At 43.1% G+C, this 23427-nt stretch overlaps 1 protein-coding gene across 1 annotated transcript in view; it reads right to left on the minus strand.

Moving 5' to 3' along the window:
* The window catches only part of Ccdc25 (coiled-coil domain containing 25), a 39122-nt gene that overhangs the window by 9918 nt on the left and 5777 nt on the right, over positions 1-23427 (minus strand). Inside the window, exons 2-6 of the mRNA XM_023714731.1 lie at positions 18502-18541; positions 13536-13587; positions 5821-5896; positions 1653-1756; positions 1329-1531 (exon numbers count right to left, since the gene is read on the minus strand). Coding sequence (XP_023570499.1) covers positions 1329-1531; positions 1653-1756; positions 5821-5896; positions 13536-13587; positions 18502-18541 — 475 coding nt within the window. The remainder of the gene's footprint in view (positions 1-1328; positions 1532-1652; positions 1757-5820; positions 5897-13535; positions 13588-18501; positions 18542-23427) is intronic.

Consider the following 23427-nt stretch of genomic DNA (forward strand, 5'->3'; position numbering starts at 1 on the left):
ACTCTAAACCTACACATCTTTTTGTTACCTTACAGGGTCAAAACAGACTTTGCAGGTGCAATTAAATTAAAGGCCTTAAGATAAAGAGGATTAAAGACAATCATCCCGGATTGTCTAGGTGGGTACAATCCAGTCACATCATTGCTCCTTAAAAGCAGAGAGAGACACTTGTGATCAGCGAGGAGGCAGTGCCTGTGGCTTTGAGAGGGAACAAGGGGCCGCAAACCATGGAATGTGGGAAGTCTCAGAAGCTGAAAAAGGAGATTCTGTCTGGAACCTCCAGAAAGGAATAAAGCCCTGCAACATCCTGACATTAGCCCAGCGAGAAATCTACTGGACTTCTAATCTACAGGACCATAAGATATTAAATTTCTGTTTGTTTTAATCAAATAAATGGGTGGCAATTTGTTAGAGAAACAATAGAAAATGTATCATCTGTATTTCCTATTTTATTTGCTAGTATTCTAGAAGTCAAATTGGATTTTAATTATTGTTCAAAAATATAGAGAAAAATTAAGGAAAAATTAAAAAAATATAGAGCAATGGAGCAGACTTCCATTAACTACTTTAAACTTTCAAAATATAAAAAAAGAGTTAAAAACAGCTTTCAGACTTAACTAGTGTTGGCCTCTCAGGCCAAGACAACTGCATTCAAGCTGCACAGCTAGTTAATATTCAGCATTACTCAGGCGGCTGGAAGCAGCTCAGTGGCAGAGCTTGCTGAGCACTGCAAGGCCCTGGCTTCTCCCCAGGACCAAAGAAGCAAAGCCACCATCAAACAACCACTTATTATAGCAGCTTTTTCCTTCTGAAGAACTTTACAAATCAGACTCTAACGAAAACCCATCATGGTTTATCTAATACAATTAGCCGTTTTATTTCACACATTCTCATATCCTGTCTCTGTAAAAAGGCAATTCAAGGGCCGGCCAGATAGCTCAGCAGACTAACGTGCCTGCTTAGGCAGAGCCTAGTGGCCAGGGTTTGATCCCGGCATGCTTGCCAGCCCTGTCCCCGGGGCGTGCTGAGACAGCGACTGAGACTGGGCGTGGTGGCACTCGCCTATAATCCCAGCACTTGGGAGGCTGAAAAGGAAAATTACTACGAGTCCGATCTGTGTACTGAGAGCCTGTAGACCCTGTCCTAAATAAATAAAAAAAAGACAATTCATCTGACTGGCACATTAGTATAAATGGCTTAACTCATTCAAGGCTGTGAGGTTGTTATAGGCCCCTCCCTGTATTGGTGCCATTCTTGGGAGTTAACTCATGATTAAAACTTCAGGGAACAATCTCACAGGCAAACTCAGCGGCATAGTTCCAACATACCTCAGTTCATCCATTTCCTTCTTCTTCTTCATTTCTTCTTTTTCTCTCCTTTTCATTTCCTGAATTTGGGCTTTTTTCTCATTTCTCTCTTCGCGATCCCTGCCTTCTTTTTCTGCTGCTAGGTCTGGGAACCGTTCCAATTTGGTCTTTTCTAATCGGTTCAGGATCTCATTCACCTTCTTTTCCACTGTTACAATTTTTACCTTGGAGAGAGATGGAATTGAGTCTTTATTTTTTGTTCTTTTCTCCCAGGAAAAGGGGGCAAGCCTTCCAGGGACAGAACAGGGGGTGTGTTCATACCACTTTCAGCTGCAAAACACTTACATCCTTCTGCCTGTGAAAGCCTATTTGCCCCACATCCATATCAGCTGTCTTCTTCAGGTTTGACCACGGCGTGTACACCACATTCACATTGTTCATCTTGCAGCCTGCAATAGATACTGTCTTCACCCTATGGGCAGGAGGAGACGGCATGCCCTCCTTGCCCACTGCAAGGCTACCCAGCCCAGGAAGTCAAGCCTCCCACTGTGCAAAGCACCTAAAGCTTTTCAGAAACCACCCCCAAAGGCAAACGGTAAAGCTCACATTAAACAAAACACGAACAACATACTATGATGGAAAGCTAGGGTTGCAGATTAGCTCACGGACTTCTCAGTTCCTAAAATTGTAAAATGTAATCGCACGCACACATGCATGCATGTGTGTATATTTTCAGGATCAAATAAGGTTCCTGTTTTCCTTTCTTTCTTTCTTTCTTTCTTTTTTTTTGGTGGTACCAGGGATTGAACTCAGGACCTTGTGCAAGCACTTATTCCACTGAGCTATCTCCCCAGCGCAGTTTCTGTTTTCTTAAAAGAGTCCCTGGGCCAGCAGCAATACAGTGTAGGGTTCCAGAGATCAGGACTATATTTTGGCATCATGATAAACTAGCTATGGCCCTGTGGGGAAGTCCTCAGGTCTCCCTGAATCTCATGTAAACTCCAAGGCAATGGGATTAGTTTAGTAGGGTTTGAAAGTAGAAGTGGTCATTGAAGCAGGGCTGCTCTAGAATGTGCCAGGCCTACTCAGCCTTCTCCTCGCCCTTCCACTTCCTCCTCCTCCCCAGGTTGCCGTTACACCCTCCACACCCAGCAGCTCCAAGCCACAGAAAAATCACTGGTCAAGCCAGGGAGATGGCTCAGTGGAATAAGCACTTCCCTGGTAAGCGCAAGGGCCTGAGTCCAATCCCGGTTCCACAAAAAAAAAAAAAAAAAAAAAAAAATTGTACTGAGCCATCTCCCTGGCCCCCACAACAAAAATCACTGGTCTGATGCTCTCTCTTGTCTTTCCATGTTAGATGGTTATAAATCCATGCTTACACCCTGCACACTATGGAAAACTGGTAGACTGCACCTTACCAAGGATCAAAGGTAACTCCCCTCAAATGGAGCAAAATGACATCATGTGGAAGAGGAGAAACTTCACTTATAGATACTACTATTGCTTGAAAGTGCACATGAGATTCCAACCAAGAGAAAGCATCAGCAAAACCCAAACCATAAGCTATTCTACAGCCGGTCTCCTAAGGCACTGTCTTGATAGACAAAGAATCTGTACATCAGAGGTAAACCAGCGCACCATTCCGCATCAGAAAAAAAATGTTAGAAAGGCACTAGGACGACTGTCAAAACTTAATTATGGACTGTGTATGAGGTGATGGCATACGCTATTCTGCTGATTTTCCTGAATCTGGTCATTGTAATAGTTATTTACAAGTCCTCGTTTCTTAAGAGACCCATGTGGAAGGATCATAGTATCTTCAATTTTCCTTCAGATGACTCAGGAAAAAAAAAATCATAATTTTAGAAAGCAAAGATCGATCCCAGCACTGCATGCAATGCTGGCCCCACCCCAGGTGCGTTGAGCTGGCCACCAAGACTGGGCGTGGTGGCACATGCCTGTAATCCCAGCACTGTACCAAATACATAAAAGAAAAAGCAAAGAAATATGAGAAAAATTAAATAGTAAATCTAAATGAAGGGAATATATACACTATAATTTTGGTGCAATGTTTGAAAGATTTAAAAAAAGTTTTAAGAAAATATGTGTGAGGCACTGAGGGGATGCCAAGCTGACCAACAATGGCCTACCTGCACACCTCCAGAGGAGACAAGTACACAAGTCACTTTCGTTGCAAATAGAAGGTGGCAAAGGCTGGGAGAAATCTACAGCAAGTACAGCATGGCTCAGAGATGGCAGGGACCACTCAGAGTTGGGGAAAGGAAGGCACCCAGGAGAGGTGCTCAGGCAACGTCTCCTCCACTGCACAGTCCTGGGACCGTGGGAAGTTCTTGTCTCCTCTCAGGTACAGTCTACAGAAGGAAAATCATCACAGTACCTCCTCACTGGGGGATAAAATCACCTTCAAAGCTTTAGTACAGGACTGGGCATCCCATCTAGACCAGCAATTACTGCTCTCACTGTGACTGCCACATGAACTTCAGGCTTTAGCACACACATGCTCACATGCAGACCAAGGATGACCCAATGGGAGCAGAAGGTAAAATATACAGAAAGGTAAGAGGTAAAAGGAAATCCATAAATACTGGTTGTAGCTGAAGTGTGAGATATGTGAAGAGACAGGATCTGCAGTCAGATCAGAGATACCCAGTAGATGCCGATTTGGGACATCCACACTGCACTTTACAGGCACAGGAAGCCACGGACATTTTGTGAAGAGTCGCTAGGTGACACACAACAACTGACCTATGACTACAAGTGTAACCTCCAAAGACTTGGAGCTAGACAGGGAAAGTGACCAACCAGGGAGGGACACTTTGAACTCCAAGTGTCCAAATGGAGTGTCCCCTGCGACTTCACAGCACACACCACCTTCTCACCCATCAGCAGCACCTTCTGCCAGTGACACAAAAGCAGGCTCAGGGCTTAGCTCCTCATTCTGTGGGCAGCTGAGCAGGAGTCAGGAGACGAGGCGGGACAGTAGCTCAGTCTCATGGCTCTCCCCTGTGCTGTTTTCTCTAGGACTAGAATGCTACTGAGATAGGAGAAAGAAAGGGGCTAAATCAAGAATAAGCAGTCCAGTGCTGTTCCAATGCAGGCACCCCAATAAGCCAGCAGTATGGGCAGGGGCAGGATGTGAGGAGGAGACTGGACCACAGAATGGACTGCTTTTATTTTTATTCCACTAACTGAAGATCTCAGAAAATCCCATTCTACTCATAAGATGCAGTATCCTAAAACTGATTACAATTTGTTGGTTTATCAGTGCCTCCAGTAGGCAAGGCTTCTACCTTCTTTTATGAAGGCTACATAAGTTCATATTCAAGAAGCATAGTCTAAGTGACAAGGAAGGGGGACTCTGGCCCAGATCTTTGCACCACCAACCCCTGGTAGTTGTTATCCACTGTATGCCTGCCCCTTATGTTTCCACTATCCAAACCATATTTCTTTATGATCTTCTGTATCATCCTTCAACTTCAGACCAAACGCAAATCACTCCACCCGCTCTAAGTGTATGTTCTGCATCTAAAATTCAATCTATTAGCTCAATCATTCCTAGCAGACTACTGCTGCCAATGGCCCTCAACCCACACTGCACATCAGAATCACCAAGGAAAGTTTTGTACAAAAACAGTGATGTTCAAGCATTATTCCAGACCAACTAAGTGCTCAGGGGAGGAAGGACAACATGATCAACTGACTCTAAAGCTTCACAACTTGAAGAGGAGGAGGAGAAGGAGGAGGAGGCGGGAGAAAGAAAAAGCAGAAGAAAGTAATGGTTTAGAGACTCTAGCTCCAGAATTTAATGATAACCGATAAAAATAAAAACATCAACAATGAAAATAAAGCTATGGGGGGGGGGCCTGCCCATTAGCTCAGTTGTTTCACTGCCTGCTTAAACAAAGCAGTCAGGCTCAAGATGCTCTGGTTCGAACCCAGTTTCTCACAGGAAACCTGAGATGCCCTCAAGGCATCTTTAGACTGCAAAAAAAAAAAAAAAAGAAAGAAAAGAAAGAAAAGAAAGCTATGAAACATCTCCTCCTACTTAGCTAGTAATATGAAATTTGCGAAAGTCGTCTTACATATATGCTTAAAACTGCCATGCACCATAGATATAATCTGCCATTTCTTTGACACAAGCCAAAGTTAACAGCATATTCTCTTGGTTTGGTTTTGTTTTTAAATGTATGTGGTACAGGGTTTTACTATGCAGCTTTGACTCGCAGTGATCCTCCTGTTTTCAGCCTCCCTAGCGCTGGGATTATAGGTGTGCGCCACCATGCCCAGGCTTGGTGGCCAGCTCAGCGCACCTGGGGGTGGGGGTGGTACAGCACATGATGCCCGGGATCAAACCTGGTCCCTGTGCTTGCCTAAGCAGGCACTTAGTCCTTTGAGTTATCTCTCCGGCCCTAACAGCATATTCTCTAAAATGCAATATATTCAGATATAAAATCAGAGCTGACTGTGAAAACATTTCTCTAGGAAAACTGACCTTGAATGCTGTTGGCCTTCACAAGCTGGGCACAGTCCACCAGCACTTCCTTGGGAATGTCTTCTATCTTCTCTCCCTGAAACACACAAAAAAAAAAGGTCCATGCCTTTGTGACTGGTCACCAGTGGGGCACCAAGAGGGCACTTGCAGCCTTATCACATGCAGCAGACAACTGTGTCACAGAACACTGAAAAGCCACGTCTGTTTACTGTCCCTTGTGGGATGTTTACTTAAACTCAGAGAGGCCACATATACCTAATATAAATATAAAAAATATTAAACATTTAATATAAAAATTAACCGCAATTGTAATATTAACTATAATCATATCTGAGTAAGTTTTCCTCTCTCTTCTCACTCTTTTTTCTGGAAACGTGGTGGAAAACTGCCTACGTGTGACAACTGGATTTCTTCCTGGCAAAGGCTGCTACAACCTTCTCTCCAAGAGACAACTCAAGAGTTCTGGGTGCGGAACCTCAGTGGTAATCAAGAACAAAGTTCTGGTGTGAGATCGTCGGCACTCACTGTGCGGGAGATGGAAACACAAATTTGTTATCGATCCTTCCCAATAGAAACCTGTTTCACAGATGAGTAAGTACAGTGATTCCCAAAGAGCAAAAGTATCTCAGATGTAAAAACAAGTGGAAATCAGTGCAGAACTGAGTCCTACAGGGCACGGGAATTACAGAAGCAACTGTCTGCAAAAGAAAGTTTCCCTAACTCTGAGATAAATTAAGTTTATTCTATTAAGTCTTAAAAACTTTGTACATTCAAAAACTTTCTTTGTGGTATCAGGGGGATCGAGCCCAGGGCCTCACATATGCTAGTCAAGGACTCTACTGCTGAGCTATGCCCCTCTCCCCTGGGCACTACGCTTCACATGCTGTAAATGGGAATCTCTCAAATACATATATTTTGGCCAAAAAGAAAAAAAAAAGTGAACTGAGCTCATCAGTTAACTCATCAATAAAGACATTTTAGTCTATGCATTTCCTAGATCATTTAAATAGAGGATTCTGAATTTATGTCATCATTGCAAATATCCAAGACAACAAACCAATATCCAAAATTGCAAACCATCTTACAGTATTACAGCCCACAGTAAGACAGTAGGTAGCCTCATAAAAATACAGAACAAGGGGCTGACTCTAGAATAAAAAAATGATTAAAAAACTCCTCCCAAAACACCAGCCATCAATTTTTTTTTTTTTTTGGTGGTCCCAGGGATCAAACTCACGACCTTGCACTTACCAGACAGGCACTTATGCCACTGAGTAAACTGCTGTATAAAATAGCCTGTGTAGCCACACTTTGTCAACGAAGAGACTGCAGCTCTGTGAAGTGAAGGACTAGGACAAGGTCCTCATATCAGGTAAGCGAGAGCTGAAGGATGAACCAAGCTAATGCCATTGGCCATAGACACAGTGCTCTTGGAGTTCTTGAGGCATGGTAGAGTTTCTTGGTCCTTGATGATGTCTATGTCCCAGACCCAGATTTTTCCTATCAGTGGTTGTCACTTTTCTAAAGCAATCTCTTCATCCTGTTTTGCTACTCCCAATATAATATGAACAGACCAAAGAAAGATGCATGGAAAGCTAAAGCCCTACCCAGTTTAGTGTTTTGCACAAAGTCAAGAAGTGTGGGAGCTGGGGAGATGGCTCAGTGGAATAAGTGCTTCCCCAGCAAGCACAAGGGCCTGAGTTCAATCCCCGGTTCCACCAAAAAAAAAAAAAAAAAAAGTGTGCACTAAGACTCAATGTGTAAAGGCCAGAATTTTGATGGTGGGCTTTGTGTCATCTTATTTTAATGGAATAGGAAACCTGTAAAATAGTTAAGATTTTTTTCTATGAGTTTCAAAAGAAAAAAAAAAAAAAGACCTAGAAAAGAATATTAGTGAATGTCTATGATCTTCAAAGGCTAAATTAAACAAAAACAAAACAACTAACACATACCTACAGGACTAGCACATGCCATGCATTATTCTGGTGCTTTCAGATATGCTGGCACCACCAGATGTGGTGACACACGCATGCCTATAGCCCCACCACCAAGGGAGGCTGAGGCATGAGGCTTGCAAGTCGGAGTCTCATCTAAGCAACTCAATGAACCAGTCTCAAATAAAATGAGATGAAATGAAAGGAAAGTAATGTAGCTCAGTAGCAAAACATCCCTGGTCATCACAGTGACCCACTAAGATATGGAACTAGCCTATTCTGCAGAGGTAATGGGCACAGTTAATAGAAAGCACAGCCGGGAATGAAATCCAGCAGTCTGGCTCCTGTATTGCCAGCACCTACTTGGTACCTACCAGGTCAGCCCAACCTATTTACTGTGCAAATTGAGGGGGCAAACATCCCTCATGGCACATCCTTCCACCTGTGCAAGTTACACACTCCCAAAGGAAACTGGCATTGGATTTCTATGACAGCGATTAATACTTGGTGCAATGTGAACTTGCCACAGCCACTGTGTCTTCATTCTGACCCCTCAGAACCCCAAGGACAAAGAAATCTTTATCAAAGAACAGCTGGGCACACCCTACTCAATCTCCTTGAAATGTAGGAGGTGCAAAACGACAATGAGCTGTCTCAGACAATGCAGAAGTTTGTTCCAGCAGAGCTCAGAACCCTCCTCTTTTCCTTCATAATACAGCCCTCAAAAACACCTCAGAAAAAAAAACAAAAACAGAGCCAGGAGATGGCTCAGTGGAATAAGCACTTCCTGGCCAGTGCAAGGGTCTGAGTTCAATCCCCGGTTCCACAGGAAAAAAAAAAAAAAAACATTCCTATCAACATGGGGGCCGGGGAGATGGTCAGTGGAATAAGCACGTCCCTGGCAAGCATAAGAACCTGAGTTCAATCCCTGGCTCTGCCAAAACAAAACAAACACAAAAATAGAAACACCTTGGAACAAAGGAAGATCAGGCTTACCATTTAATGCTGTGAGTAAACTATATACTAGCCATGAGGAAGTAGACCTATATACTTATGATTCGAGAAAACACAGAAGATAGCAAGTAGTTTCTGAAGCTAGCACAATACTCTGAGGGAAATCTGATAAAAAAGAAGTTCCCAAATTATATACATCTCCTGACCCAGTAATTAATCCACAGCATGGGAAAGTGGCATACTTCTATCTGCTGTCCCAGGTACTCAATGAAAAAAAAACAAAAAAACAGTAAAATAGTAATAAAAATAAAAAAAAATTAAATTTCAAAAAAATTGCATTACAGTAAGGATGAGACAGGAGGATCACCTGAGCCCAGGAACATAAGGCCAGCCTGGACTAGACAGAGAGATTCTACCTCTACAAACGAACACACACACAAAAGAATATATTCTGTTGGCGATTCATAATACTGAAAAACTATAAACCTATATTCTGATAAAGGAGCTCTCATGTTTCTCATATGAGATTTTGATTTTGATTTTTTGAGACAGGCTCTTGCTGTGTAGTGCAGGATGGCCTCAAACTCAAGACAATCCTCCTGTCTCAGCCTCCAAATGCTTTTAGAGGAATTCACCACCACACCCAGCTTGGGAGTTTTCATATTGTGGCATGTTATCAAAGCATTGTAGCCAACCGATATTTATACATACAGAAAGATTAAAGCAACATGAAAAATTATAAATGTCACCCTAAGAAGTAGTAGCATCAATCAGGGGATGCTGGATGGACACAGTCTAACTGCCTTGCAACTGTAGGTATCACATCACTGAAACGGTCAGGGGAGAAACAGTAGCTTACATGAAACTTTGGGAAATAATGATCTGATTTGAAAACATAAAGCAAAAGGCAAAAGGAACTACGCACTGGGACTGTCTAGCTTACCGAGTTGCTTCTCACGGGTTACAGGTTAACATCAGAAGGCCCACGTATGCTACAGTCAAATAAATAAAGGGAAGGCAGATGGGCGCCAACAGATGTTGGGACAAGCTAGAAAAAGCCTTGTAACAGACTACAGCCAGAGACATCAACAAGAACTTGTGTGTAGCTTAACAAAGGCTCACGTGAAGAGATCCTGAAACAATTGTAGCTACACATATATGCAGGGGCCAGTATATAGATATAGTGTGATCAAATATTAAGTTTAAATTTCAAAAAAATGTATTACAGTAAAAGACATACTGCCATGAATCTCGCTCAAAATACTCCCCCACACTATGCATACACTTATCCTATTCTTGTCACGTTCTGAAGCAGTTCTGGAAATCATTCATAAGTGTCTTTACAACACTTCTGTGGCTGCCTTAAGGTCCTGAACTGATTCAACACATTTAACTTCCAAGGTCATTTGGACTTTGGGGAAAAAGCCAGATGCTATATGGTACTATATTGGTGAGCAAGTTGGGTAAAGACACTCTGCACTATTTTGACTGAAATTGTCATAAGCTGGTTTTGTTTTTTTTTTTTTCAGTACTGGGGATTGTACTCAGGACCTTGTGTTTGCCAGGCAAGTGTTTATTCTACTGAGCTATCTCCCCAGCCCTATAAACTGTTGATCTGTGAGGTGTGTTGCAAAATATGTTTCCACTGATGTCACCTGACAGCAGCAGTCACCTCATTTTTGGTCACAACTCATAAAAACAATCATAGGAAAGAACTTTCAGAACTGCTTCAGAAAGGGGCAAGAATAGTAGCATAAGAGGATTCAAAGCAGCAGGACATGATGGTGCACACATGTAATCCCAGCACTCAGAAACCTGAGGCAGGAGGATTGTTGCAAGTTCGAGACCAGGTTGGGCTACAAAGTGAGTTCCAGACCAGCCTGAATTGCAGACTAAAACCCTGTCTCAAAAAGAAAAACAACAACAAAAAAGAACGCTCAAAGTGAGCAGGAGAATTGAGGGGGATTAACAGCAATGTGTCTTTTAATGCAATAAACTGCAATAAATGTTTAAAAATTTAAACATACCCTATTTTTCTATCATACCTTGCATGTATGTAAGTTGAGTATCCCTTACCTAAAATGTGTTTCAAATTTTTGGATTGGGAATTTGCATATTCATGAGATATCCTGGGGATGGGTAAAACATTTAAACACACAATTTATTAGTGCTTCATATTCTCTTCATACACATAGCCTGGAATAAGTTTCTACCCTATTTTTAGCACCCTTGCATTCTGTGATCTGTGACCTGAGATCAGGCTCACAACATTTGGATTTTGCAGCATTTCAGATTTTGGATTTTCAGGACAGGACACTCATGTATTTCTCAGCTCTGTCAGCTGAGAGGATCTACAAGAAACGATACTCGAGGAGTACCAGGTACACCCTGAAGACAGATCTTGATTTCAAAATACCTTACACCAAGAAAACAAACCAAGTTCCTTAGAGAAATGGCTGATTCTAGAACTGGGCCAGAAAAATTAGAAATGTACCTGAAGCACTGTAGTAACAGAAGGTAAGGATGCACACAGAAAGCAAAAGGGGCCCTGGGGGCACACAAGAGCCCCGTCAGTGCAATATGGGCAACAACACAGCACAATGATGAGACACAACGCAAGGTGTGACGTGAACGTGAGGCAACACAGGCACAGTCCATGGCTAAGTAAATGCAGCCGGAGACAAATCTTCCTAAAGGATTGCCACCAATATTTATACATGTTTCCCGCTCCATGTAGTGCTGCCTCTGAGCAGGGGCTAGACTTAAGAGCCCTGCAGCCACATAGCCAAGCCTAGAAAGGGAAGCAAAGCAACTTCCCAGAGGAGAAAGTGGGCCAGGCCATAGTGAGTGCTGACCCACAAACACACACCCTCTGACCTGACCCACCTCTGTGGGGTTCTTCTCCCCAAACTCATAACCTTGGTTTTTCATGAATCCAAATGGAGTTGTAGGCAGCTGAATTAGATAGAAATATTATAGGCAGTCAGGAAGGGCCAGGCACTGAAGGAAACAATATGGAAGACAAGGTGACTTTGCAACTTGGAAGAGACAGACATTCCCATATGGGCCAGACCTCAAGACAAAAGAGGAAACACAGCTACATACTTCCCTAGGGATGGGCATTAGGGATTGATATTCTAAATAGGTATCAATCACCTTGAAGGAGCCCAAATGAGTCACTAGCACAATCCCCAAAGGAAGAGACCCTGTCCCACTTGATTAGGAGAGTTGCTTCCCCATTTGGTACTGGATTCAATCAATTTCATCTAAGCAATGGTGCTTGTAATCTCATTGGTTGAGCATAGTTTTGTCCCACCTCATGCTCACCTAAGCGAGTTCTCATGGAGACAGCTTGGGGGGGGGGGCTCCTGTCTCTCTCTGGGACAGTAGCTTTCTTTCCCTCAAATATATTCTGCTCATAACGTCCTTTTGTTCCTAAAATTCATTCTTCTGTTTGAGAGAACACGAACTTGTCCCAGGTACCTTTCAGGTTGGGAGATCATTTTTCCCTTATATCATTTGGAGGTCGTCCAACTGAGATCAGTTTTTTCCCCTGTATCAGAGTGATATGCTGTACAATCCCTGGTCAAAGTGTCCAGGTCATTAAAAGTAGGGGAAGAATGAGAAACTGTCAGCAGGACCAACATGACAACTAAACACAATATAGTACTCTAGACTGGATCCTGGGAAAGGACATTCATGGAAAAACTGCTAAAATTCAAATAAAGTCTGGAATTTAGTTGGCAATTATATCCCAAGGCTGGCTCCTTAGTTTCTTACTATCTGTCATTGTAATGGAATAACTTACCAATGAAGGAAACCATGTGGGAACTTGGCCATATCTTTGCAATTTTTGTGTGACTTTAAAACTACTCCAGGGGCAGGGGAAATGGCTCAGTGGAATAAGTGCTTCCCTGGCAAGTGTGAGGGCCTGAGTTCAATCCCTGGTTCCGCAAAAAAAAAAAAAAAAAAAAATCATAAAACTACTCCAAAGTAAAGTTTATTAAACAGAAGAAGGAGGAAGAAGAAGAGGAAGGAGGAGGAAGAGGAAGGAAGAGGAAGAGGAGGAGGTAGGAGGAAGGGGGAGGAGGAGGGAAGAGAGGAGGGGGAGAAGGAGTGGCTGGGTATAGTGCTACACACCCATCTGGAAGGCTGAGGCAGGAGAGTTGCAAGTTTGAACCTAGCCTGGGCAGCTTAAGTGACTTAGTGAGGCCCTTCCTCAACTACCAGAAAAGGGAGGTTGCACTGGAGGTGCAGTTCAGTATACAGGGCCTGGGTTTAATCCCCAGGGCTGCAAAACACACAAACATTTGCATACACACATAATAGCTTGATTCAACTATAAAACACACATGAATAAAGACCTATTGGAAAAGCAATGCTGATGTGTTAGTAAGGAGCATTAAATCTAGTTCCCTTTATTGCTAGCATGCTACCTTACACCGCCCAAAGAACCCCCTAATACGTCTGGCCTCAGTATGGGCAGAGACTCACTGGAGACAGAACAAAAGAAGCCACTGGGGAGGAGCATGTGGTGGGGCCATCTGAACCGCGAGGGATGAGAGCAGCGGCCACAGACAGCATACTCACACTCTCAGCCAGGGTGCTTCTTCTACCTGGAAGCAGCTACTCTTGGCCCTCCAAAGACTCAGACAGGGCCCAGAATTCCCCATAATAATTTTCTGGTCAGGGAGAGAGACCTCTTTGTTTACTAACTTTTCTATTTTCAAACATATTTACTTGAAGCAATTTAATTTCAGAAAAAGAACACGCTATGCTGCTCGTCACTAAAGACAATGTCACGGATCCATGTTGAAATGCAGTTACCTTATGCAACCGAAGGTATACATGAGCCGAAGAGATTTTGTCCACATGAAACCTACAAAGAAGGAAAACCACTTTTAACAAGAGGTACAAGACCACCGCCTCACTTCCCCCTTGTATCTAAAGCACCCATTCCAGGAAGTACCCCCTGTTCGCTCAGGGCCTCCCACAGCTGGGACCGTGGGGTGCAGAACACAGTAGCCATCTGCAAAGGTCTCACCGCAACCAGAGCCACAAGGTCAATGCCGAAAGTTACATAGCTGTGTGGAAAAAGTGCCCAACAGTAATAAATATTAAGCGCCGAGGGTGGTTTTTCAGGTGACAGAGCTATACAGTACCAAAGGCTTCACAGAAGAACTGAGATTTGGTTGGCTCCTGATGGAAGCACAGGGTTGAGAGGAAAACACGGAAAGTCAGGTAAGAAGTTAAGTTAATGAAAGAAACTAGAGGGCTGGCCAGATAGCTCAGAAGATTAAAGTGCCTGCTTAGGCAGAGTGCAGTGGCCGGGGTTCAATCCCCAACATGCCCCAGTGCTGGCATTGAGACTGCGCATGAACATGGCTATAATCCCAGTGCTTGGGAGGCTGAAAAGCAAGGGAATCAGTATGAGTCTGATCTACATAGTGAGACCCTGTAAACCCTGTACTAAATACATCAAAGAAAGAAGAGAGAAAGAGAGAGAGAGAAAGAAAGAGAAGCCAAAGAGATGCCACAGTTGAGCACCTAGGAAGTTTGCAGACCACCGGTGGGAGAAAACTGGGGGGTTTTGCCTGGAGCACCTTGAATCTTGAGCAATGGCAACACAACCAAAGGCCAAGTACAGATTCAGAAAGTCAGCTGAGGCCTGAGGTCACCAAGCCGATATCCACCCACCCCCACCTTAAGTTTACCTTTTATTAGGTTCTATCATCTATCAACTTAATTAAATCTAAGCTTGATGTGACATTTTAGAATATTATGTTTTTCACTTTCACAGCTCACTGAGTGAAGGTGATTTTCTCTTTTTGCCTCTAGAATCCTAGTGTGGAAGTAGAACGATGAACAAAGTAATAGAAGGTGAACACTGATTCTGTGAGTCCTTACCTTTCCCAACTATGAATGCTCAGTGAAGCCCGAGGAGGACCATTACATGCCATTATACACTGCGCTAGACATCTTCACAGCATTAAGGCACTGTCTTAGACATGAAAATGGTCACACATTCACACTTGGTACCAAACAGAGACCCAGGGTTCAATACAAAGCGGAATGAGGCCATGTTGTTGCCAATTCCCTCTTTGGAAAAACTAAGTATCTTGTTATTTATTGTGGATACGCAAAATCAGGCATTTTCTGTAAACAGTCAATGTTGACTGTAGGTTTTATTTTTAATCTTTACTGATAGCCAGAAGTAGGCATTACATCATATTTGATTCATGTTTCTCCAAGTTACCCATTCTTGTTCCCACACAAGAGATTCATGTTTTAATTGGGAGTTGTTTCATCCTGGAAAAAAATATCTATTTTTTTTTTCAAATCTGGAAATTATATACTTTCTTATCATCTTTCAGATTATTAGAAAGATGCTGCACTGGCCCAGGGAGATAGCTCAGTGGAATAAGCAAGCACAGGGTCCTGAGTTCAATGCCCAGTACCACAAAAAAAAAAAAAAGAAAAAAAAAGAAAAGAAAAAAGAAAGAAAGATATTGCACTAACCAAGCTCAATTTTCTCCCATTCTAACTATTACTTGCTTTAAGCCAGGTCTCCATTTACAATTCCTTCCTATTATATTCTGATTTTTATTCTAAGTTTCTGTGGAATTTTGTCAAATGAAATACCGAAACAACTCAATATATAACTAATAAGTTCATACATAAGACCTGGATGTGGTGGCACGTGCTAATAATCACAGCACTCTGGAAGGCTGAGGCAGGATTCTAAGTTCAAGCCCAGCATGGGTAACCTAGTCACTTATTGAGATCTTGTCTCAAAATAATAAATAAGAAGTGCTGGGATGCAGCTCAGTGCCAAGGCTATGCAGTACAGAAACACAAAATTCATGCATAAGTAATTAAAGTATCCAAACACAGCGGTGTCCTGTGCAACACGCACAACTGTCACGTTTGTGTAGAGTCGGCAACCTCTCTCTACGAAGAACAGGAGAATGGACACAACTATGGGCTTCAGTTGAAATGATAATAAACAAAACTCCCCAGCTCTATACTAAACAATCCATTTTGAGCAAGTTTTCTTATAAAAACACTTCTTAAATCTCCCAAAATGCTTACTTAAAAGTTAAAATTATTGTCCTTGTTATTGTCATGTTCTCTCCCTATTGAATCCTGTCACCCTTTACAGAAGGCAAAGACTAGAAATTTTGCTAAAATGATACTAAATAGCTAAGGAACTAGAGGCACAGGGTCTCAGAATCAGGTTCCTGAAATTCTTAAAAGTCTATGAAATTAAGTATGCATATTAACTTTATTTTCTTCATTTAAAAATTAATTTAGTTCCCTCTGTACTTAATGCTAGGATGATCCCTTCTTTTAAAGGGTCTTGGAGAGCCAGGCATGGTAGTTCACACCTGTAATTCCATCACTTGGGGTGGTAATGGATGGATGAGGTTTGTTCCGAGTTTGAGGCCAGCCTGGGCTACGTAATGAGACCCTGTGTTTAACAGCAATAAAGAAAAAACATTAGAATACTGTTTTCAAAACTGGTAAGTAAAAATACAAAATATTGCATTTTGAGACCCTGTGTTTAAAAAAAAAAAAAAAAAAAATAGTTTCAGGGGGTTTTCTGGGATAAACTAGGATGTTGACTATCAATCACAGAGGTAAAGTCCCAGAGGCTGCAGCACAGTAAACAGGTTCAAAATCTACCCTGGAATGTAGGCCAACTGGGAAGCATTCCCGGAGCTGCCTGGAAGATGGCCAGCACTGACAGTTCACCAACCAGAACCAGCCTTGGGCTTTCGGCCTGTGCCAGCTCACAGCACTTCTCAAGTAACTACTAGAATAAAACTCAATCACATCTAACCACAGCCACTAATCTCTAGACTGTGAAAGAGTGCTGAAAAGTTTCTACGTGTCTATAAATCTAAATCTGTTGACTACCAACCTTAATGCGATTAATGACTCAAGCCATACACTTTTGGGTGTGGGTTGTAAATGAGAAATTTCCCTTCCACTTATTTAAAAGAAAAGGTAAAAAAGTTATGGTGAATTGACTTCCATGGTATGTCTGACAATGTAACTTTTCCTATGCAGGCGTTTATGTCTCAAATCATATGTTTAAACACATACAGCTACAAGACAGACACAGCCATTCTTAGCTCCCTTGAAAGAATCTAGGGACACCTGAAATACTCCAGCTGGGGGTGACAGGTACTCAGAACGGAGGTGAGCAGAAAGCAGTCACTGGTTTCTGCTTACCTGGTAACTGTCTGGTAACCACCAGACAGTTACCAGGGAGGAAGAGAGGTAATCCACTAGAAAGTGACGTATATTTACTGAACACATACTACATCATGCCATGATCTATAGTCAGTACCAGGAATGTAGCAGCTAACCAAGATAGATGGCTGTCCCTATAGAGATCACAACCTAAGCCCTCAGAAGGGAACAATGCCCAGCTAGAAGCTCTGGTCATGTGAACTGCTATAGTCTCACTTATGACACAGGTTGAGTCCAGAAGATGCGGTTCTGGGATGGCCATGAGCTTCATACTGGGCAGGTGGAGGTCAGAGGAGGTCCTGTGGGAGCCCTGCAGCAGGACAGGGATGGTTTCAGTAAGCCTCAGAGCAGTGTCTCCCCAGTAAAGGCCCAACGCTGGGCCCAGCTTCCCCTCTCAAGAGCAGCTGCCCAGAATGCTTCAGGGAATTAGGGTCTGCATCTGCCCTGGAAAAACAGGTCTGGGAGGAGCTGCTGCAATGGCCTTGGGGCAGAGCACAACAGTGACTCTGAACTGGGGTCTGATACAACCAGCACAGTGTTCAATTTCTCCCAGCTTCAGTTTCCTGATCTGAAAAATGGGCATGATAGCCAGGTGTGGTGGTGTATGTCTGTAATTCCAGCACTTGGGAGGCTGAGGCAGGAGGACTGCTACAAGGCCAGCGGGGGGTACACAGTAAATTCAAAGCTAGCCTAAGCTACAAAGTGAGATTATCTCAAAAAAAAGCAAAACTAAAACAAATGGGCATGACACCAATACTTATTCCCAAGGTGAGTGGGTGAGAAATAAAACTGATGAGCAGAGGCAAACATTTAATATTTGCTATATAGTTAAGTACATGAAAAAATGTTCACTATGACCATCACATCAAATAGGATCTGAGCACTTAACTACAAGCCCACATTTGGCAGGGGGTGGTATAGGCCAGGGAGATGATCCCCACTCAACAGGCAAGATTAGACTCGAGGAGGGACAGCAGGAGGGGCAGAGTCAGCAGTGGAAGGCAAAGCTGGAAAAACAAAGCAACTGAGTTCAACAACTGCAAGGGAAAGAAAGAGGGAGTCACTGGAGTCATGCACTCTGCAGATGGCCTGGGTCTGAGGTAATACGAGAGTCTTCTTATTTTTTTGGACTGCGTTTGATAAACAAATTATCTTGGAGGGAAGGTATGAAGTATGTTATTGTTTAAATGGTTTACCTAAATCCTTTTTAGAAAGAAGGCATGAGACTGGAGCTAGAACAGCCTGAACCTAAGAGTGGCGGCCCCAGAGCCTCCACAAGAGACCAGCAGGCAGGCAGAGGACACCTGTGTTCTGGACTCCTTTGCTCTCAGGCCTGCAGTCAAACCCAAGACACCATCACCATCTTACACGGTAATTACAAATGAAGGCAACTGGCAGGGGGTATTTACATCTGAACACCCAGAGACACAAGTACATGGTACAGGCTCAGTTTTAATTACAGGAATCAGGGTTCTGCTATGTCTAAGAAAGTTAATGATGACCCACAGTAAGCAGAACCAAAATTGTTACTTACCAGATATCTTCAGGCCAGCCATACTTTATCAGATCTTCATCTATAGTGAGATTCAAGAGAACACACAAAAGTTAAAATACTGTCAAATAAAGATGCACCAGGTTTACAAGCTGAAAAGGGGACAAATATCAAGCCCTCCCATAACTTTCTCTCTTTTTTACTAGAGAAGACAGTAATTTAGAGAGGCTTTGAAGCTTGAAAATGCAGAAAAGTAAAGAAAGGTTTATAATTAGAGGATATGAACTACAGAAGTTGAATATTCCTAATCCAAAGACATTCCTGTTTCAAGACAATGAAAATGCCAAAGGCAAATCAGAGCAGCTAAGGAGTCAGACAGTACCTCAAAAAACTTGCTGTGGTAACACTGAACACTAAGATGGTTTTGCCAAAACTCTGAAATAATGGACTACATTTTAATGCAAGAAAAAAATAACCTGCTTATATAAATAGCATGGAATACTAGCAATAAAACACAAGAGAAATAAAAAGAAAATAAAAATCTCTAATTCTATCACATGGAAATCACAGAAGAAAGAAGTAAAAGAACGAAGTGTTTTGGGAGATGAGGACAGGAACACGGTTACTGGAAGGACAGGGTGGGCAACTGATGTTTTTATTGCAAGCATTCTATTATGATTTAACTTCTTAAACTATGTGTTAGATAAAAATAAGAATTTTGAGCTGGGTGTGGAGGCACAAACCTGTTATCCCAGCACTCTGGGTGACTGCAAGCCTGAGCCCAGCATGGGCAACTGGGAAGTTAGTGCAACTCTTGTCTCTAAAGAGAGTTTTTCTAAAAAGGGGCTGGGCTGTAGCTCAGAGTGAAGGCCCTGGCTTCAATTCCTAGTGCACATAAATAAAACAAAAAATTTAAAACTTCTTTGAAAACAATGATTACTGGAAGGTTACATCAGTACATACTTCTGACATATTCTAGTCACAATAATTGGGAATTACTATGTTTAATAGAAGTATTTAGGTATTACACACCAAGGAAAGAATTCTAAGGTAAACAAAATGATTCATACATGATTTAAATGAACCTGATTAAAGTGGGCATTAACTTGGACAGCATGTGTATAAGTCGTGGATGCAGGTACCCTTAGGACCGTGACCACCGTGAGGTTTCCCAGGCCATCTACCAGCTTAGGTAGGAAGCTGCACTGGCCCTGGACAAGTGTGGAAATCAAAGGCCTCTTTCCTGCAGTACTCCTGCTTTTGCTTTACTTTCATGGCTCCCTGGTGACACCTGCTGGCCAGCAGAGAGAACAGACCTGAAAGATGTTGGGTGAAGGTACATCACAGGGTTTCAACTTCACCTATGTTCTCTGGTCCTAGGTTGGGAGTGAAGAGGCATTACAGACAGAAGTGTGATGCACGGGGTGCTCCCACAGGTGGACCCAAAAGTGCAGCACTCTTTCTCCATGGTGACTAGGAGAAGCGACACCTCCAACAATTCCAAAGCGCTCAACATCTGGATGGAGTTGACATAACTATCCAGAGGTGTATCTGCTGATGTCAATTCCTACAATGGGTGTGTAAGGGGTTCGACAGTCTGTCCCCACCCGCCCCCTACTCCAACGAAGACTTTCCAGTGCTTTCCTCCATCACACTTCCCATCTCCAGGCCCTCTACTTCAGCATTTGCTGTCACTGTAACTTCCTTCTGCCCACTACAAAAAAGAGATTTTCCTCTTAGAGCAGTTTTCATTTTGGGGCAAAATCCACACATACTTCTGGTACATGAGCCCACCTGAAAAGGGAAAGCCCAGACCAAATCTTCAGACGTCTCCCACAGGCTGGCATGCAGCATCCCCTCCCCCGTGAGGGCCTCAGCCATCAGTGACCTAACTCAGGAGAGGCAGGCTGGGATGTCCCTGTGGAAGGCAGAAACAGGACAGCCCTCTGCTGCAAGAAGTATGCAAACCCCTGCCTCGCGGAATTGCACAGTGCGAAACCTACACGGCCGTGCAGCAGGTGGGCTGTAGGTGGTGTCCTGCAACGAAGCCTTGGCGTCACACTTTAACACGGTAGAAGACACAGCAGGGTTAGTGAATAGCTGTGCACTCATTCACTGCAGGTAACCGGGGCTTCCTGTTACCATGCCTGACTTCTCAATAGAATAGAGATGGCATCCCCTCCTCTACGACATCAGGAGGATGCAAGGACATTACGCTGAAAAATATTGCTACAAACATGAACCTAGTCTGGGCAATTTAGTGACTTAAAGAATGACACAAAACTTAAATGAAAGAAAATAAAAAATGGCTCGGAATGTAGCTTAGTGCAAGGTTCTGGGTTGAATGCCTAGCACCGAAAGAAAATGATCTCAATTTATGGGTCACTAGGAGAAATCTAAAATTCAAGCAGTGACATTCTACAGGCTAAAGTCAATGTCATACAGTCACTGTGAGGAAAAACCCTCAAAATATGAGTTACTGCATCTAGGCGTTTTGGTTTTCCCCCTGGCCAGGCTGTGGCCCTCCCACTTACACAGCTTCTGTTTTATGGGAACCAGCTTTGGCCTTGTCCGTTTCACTGCTGTAAAATGCCTTCTCTGAAGAACGCTAAACAGCCTCGCCCACAGCAGAGGGCGTCTAACCGTTGTCTGTGCCCGCCTCTACCTGAACAGACATGGATGGGTTTAGAAAGAGGGGGAGGGGCCGAGGAGATGGCTCAGTAGAATAAGCGCTTCCCTGGCAAGCCCAAGGGCCTGAGTTCAATCCCCGGTTCCGCAAAAAAAAAGAGGGGGAGAGGGACTGCATGATTTTTTGAGACAGGGTCAGGCTGTCTTTAAACTCACTTCGTAGCCAGACTGGCCTCAAACTCCCAGGAATCCTCCTGCCTCACTTTCTGAAGTGCTGGGACTATAGGCATGCACCACCCTACCTAGCCAGCACCTTAGGGTTAAAGACAGGTAGCTATAGGCAGGTAACAAGAGGTATTGAGGTCAGGAGCAACACCTCAGTGGTGTTAACTTCCACTGCTGGCACCAGGTGGCCCTTAACATTTACTCAAAAAAAAAAAAAAAAGAAAAAAAGAGAGAGAGAGAGAGGCCAGGGAGATGGCTCAGTGGAATAAGCGCTTCCCTGGCAAGCGCAAGGGCCTGAGTTCAATCCCCGGTTCAGTAAAAAAAAAAAAAAAAAAAAAAAAAAAAAACATTTACCAGAGAGACAGCTGCCAGCATCTAAGACATATGAGGTCCAAAGAGGTTAAGTAACAGTGAGTTTGTTACAAGGCCACTGTAACCCTGGTGCGCGGACTGCAGGGCTCTTCGCAAAACATCACACTGCCCGGGCACACAGCAGCTGCGCTTCCCGAGCTCGAGAAACACTGCGCTCAAGTTCGCCGTGTTTCTTGCTGAGGTCCTGCCCTCCCTGAGCGCCACACTGTGAGGGCTGCAGCTATGTATCCAAGACGCTCCTGCCCATCAAGGAAGCACAGCGCAGTTATGAGTGCGGTGGTGCACGCCTAAGACCCCGGCACTTGGGAGGCTGAGGCAGGAGGACTGGTGCAAGCTTGAGGTCCGCCTGGATTATACAGCAAGACCCTGTCTAAAAAAAAAATCCAAAACCAACCACCAAGACAGCTCAGTGGTAGAGTTTGGGCTCAGCATGCATGAGGCTCTGAGTTTGACTGATTTCCAGCCCTGGGTTCAATCCCCAGCACCCAAACCAAAACCAAAAATTCAATTTCTTCTTTGATTGCCCTCCTTACTATGTAACCAAAATGCTTACGCCCGAAAGCAGTACTTTTCTTTAGCTTTAAACTTTAGCTCAAAGTCATTAGTGAGCTCCCCCCACCAATCTTCAGACTAGCTTTATAAAAATGAAATAAAACAAACTCACCACAGAGGACTGAGAATGTACCCAGTGTTAAGAGCACTTGCCTTGCATGTGCCACCCTCAGTTCCATCCTTCCTCTATTCCCAAGGAAAAGAGAACAGAAAACAGTATGGGTATTTTCTTTAAATTTTTGTTTTAGTTATATGAACGTATTTATTAAGATATATTTCAGCCAGGTGTGGTGGTACACATCTATAATCCTAGCACTTGGGAGGCTGAGGCAGGAGGATTCCACGTTTGACACCAGCCTGGGCCACAAAATGAGAGTCTATTTCAAAACAAACTAAAAAGTCAAATAAAATTTTAAAATAAAACAAAAGTTTAAAAGATACGATGTGTATAGTCAACAAACTTTGAAAAAATGTAATATGTCATGTTTCAGAAAAAGCATTTTCAGGCTCAAAAAACCCCAATCAGCAAGGCAAGGTGGTTCACACATAAATCCCAGCATGAAGACACAGCAGGTTCAAGCCCAGCCTGGGCTACAAAGCAGAACTTTTCTATTAAAAAAAATAATAATAATAAGTTTCTCCAAATCCTAAAACTAATTACACTATAAAGGTTGCAAATGATCTATCTCTTCAAAGTCTAAACCACAAAGGTCTTTAATTTGGTCTAAATTAACACAGGTTAACCTCTGATTTAAATTACTTTAAATCAAATGACATCACAAAACTCTGAAAACATTTCTAATCAGTAAGAAATAGTCAAATTCAAATAGTATTTGATATTACTAAGTTCTAGTAGGAGGAATTCCTTATAATGGCAGTAACTTGTCAAAGTAGTTAAAATCCACACTCTGTGAAGTCTAAAGAAGTAGAGCTCAGGAAGCAGAGGTCACCAGGGGCTGGGAAGGCGGCCGAGAGGGGAAAGGGGAGCAGCGAGGACAGCAAGGTCACACCAGATGGAAGAAAGAGTTCTGGTGTGCTGCAGCACCGTGGCTGCACACGGGCAACAGTAATGTATTCTCAGAACAGCAACAAGAGGGGATTCTGAAAGTTGTCACCACACACTATATATGCATACTGAAATATGAACAGTGTGCCCCATAAATATGTGTAATTATTAATTATAATAATTAA

The sequence above is a fragment of the Octodon degus genome, unplaced genomic scaffold (genome assembly GCF_000260255.1).
Source record: "Octodon degus isolate 3935 unplaced genomic scaffold, OctDeg1.0 scaffold00036, whole genome shotgun sequence".
NCBI classification, from domain to species: Eukaryota; Metazoa; Chordata; class Mammalia; order Rodentia; family Octodontidae; genus Octodon; species Octodon degus.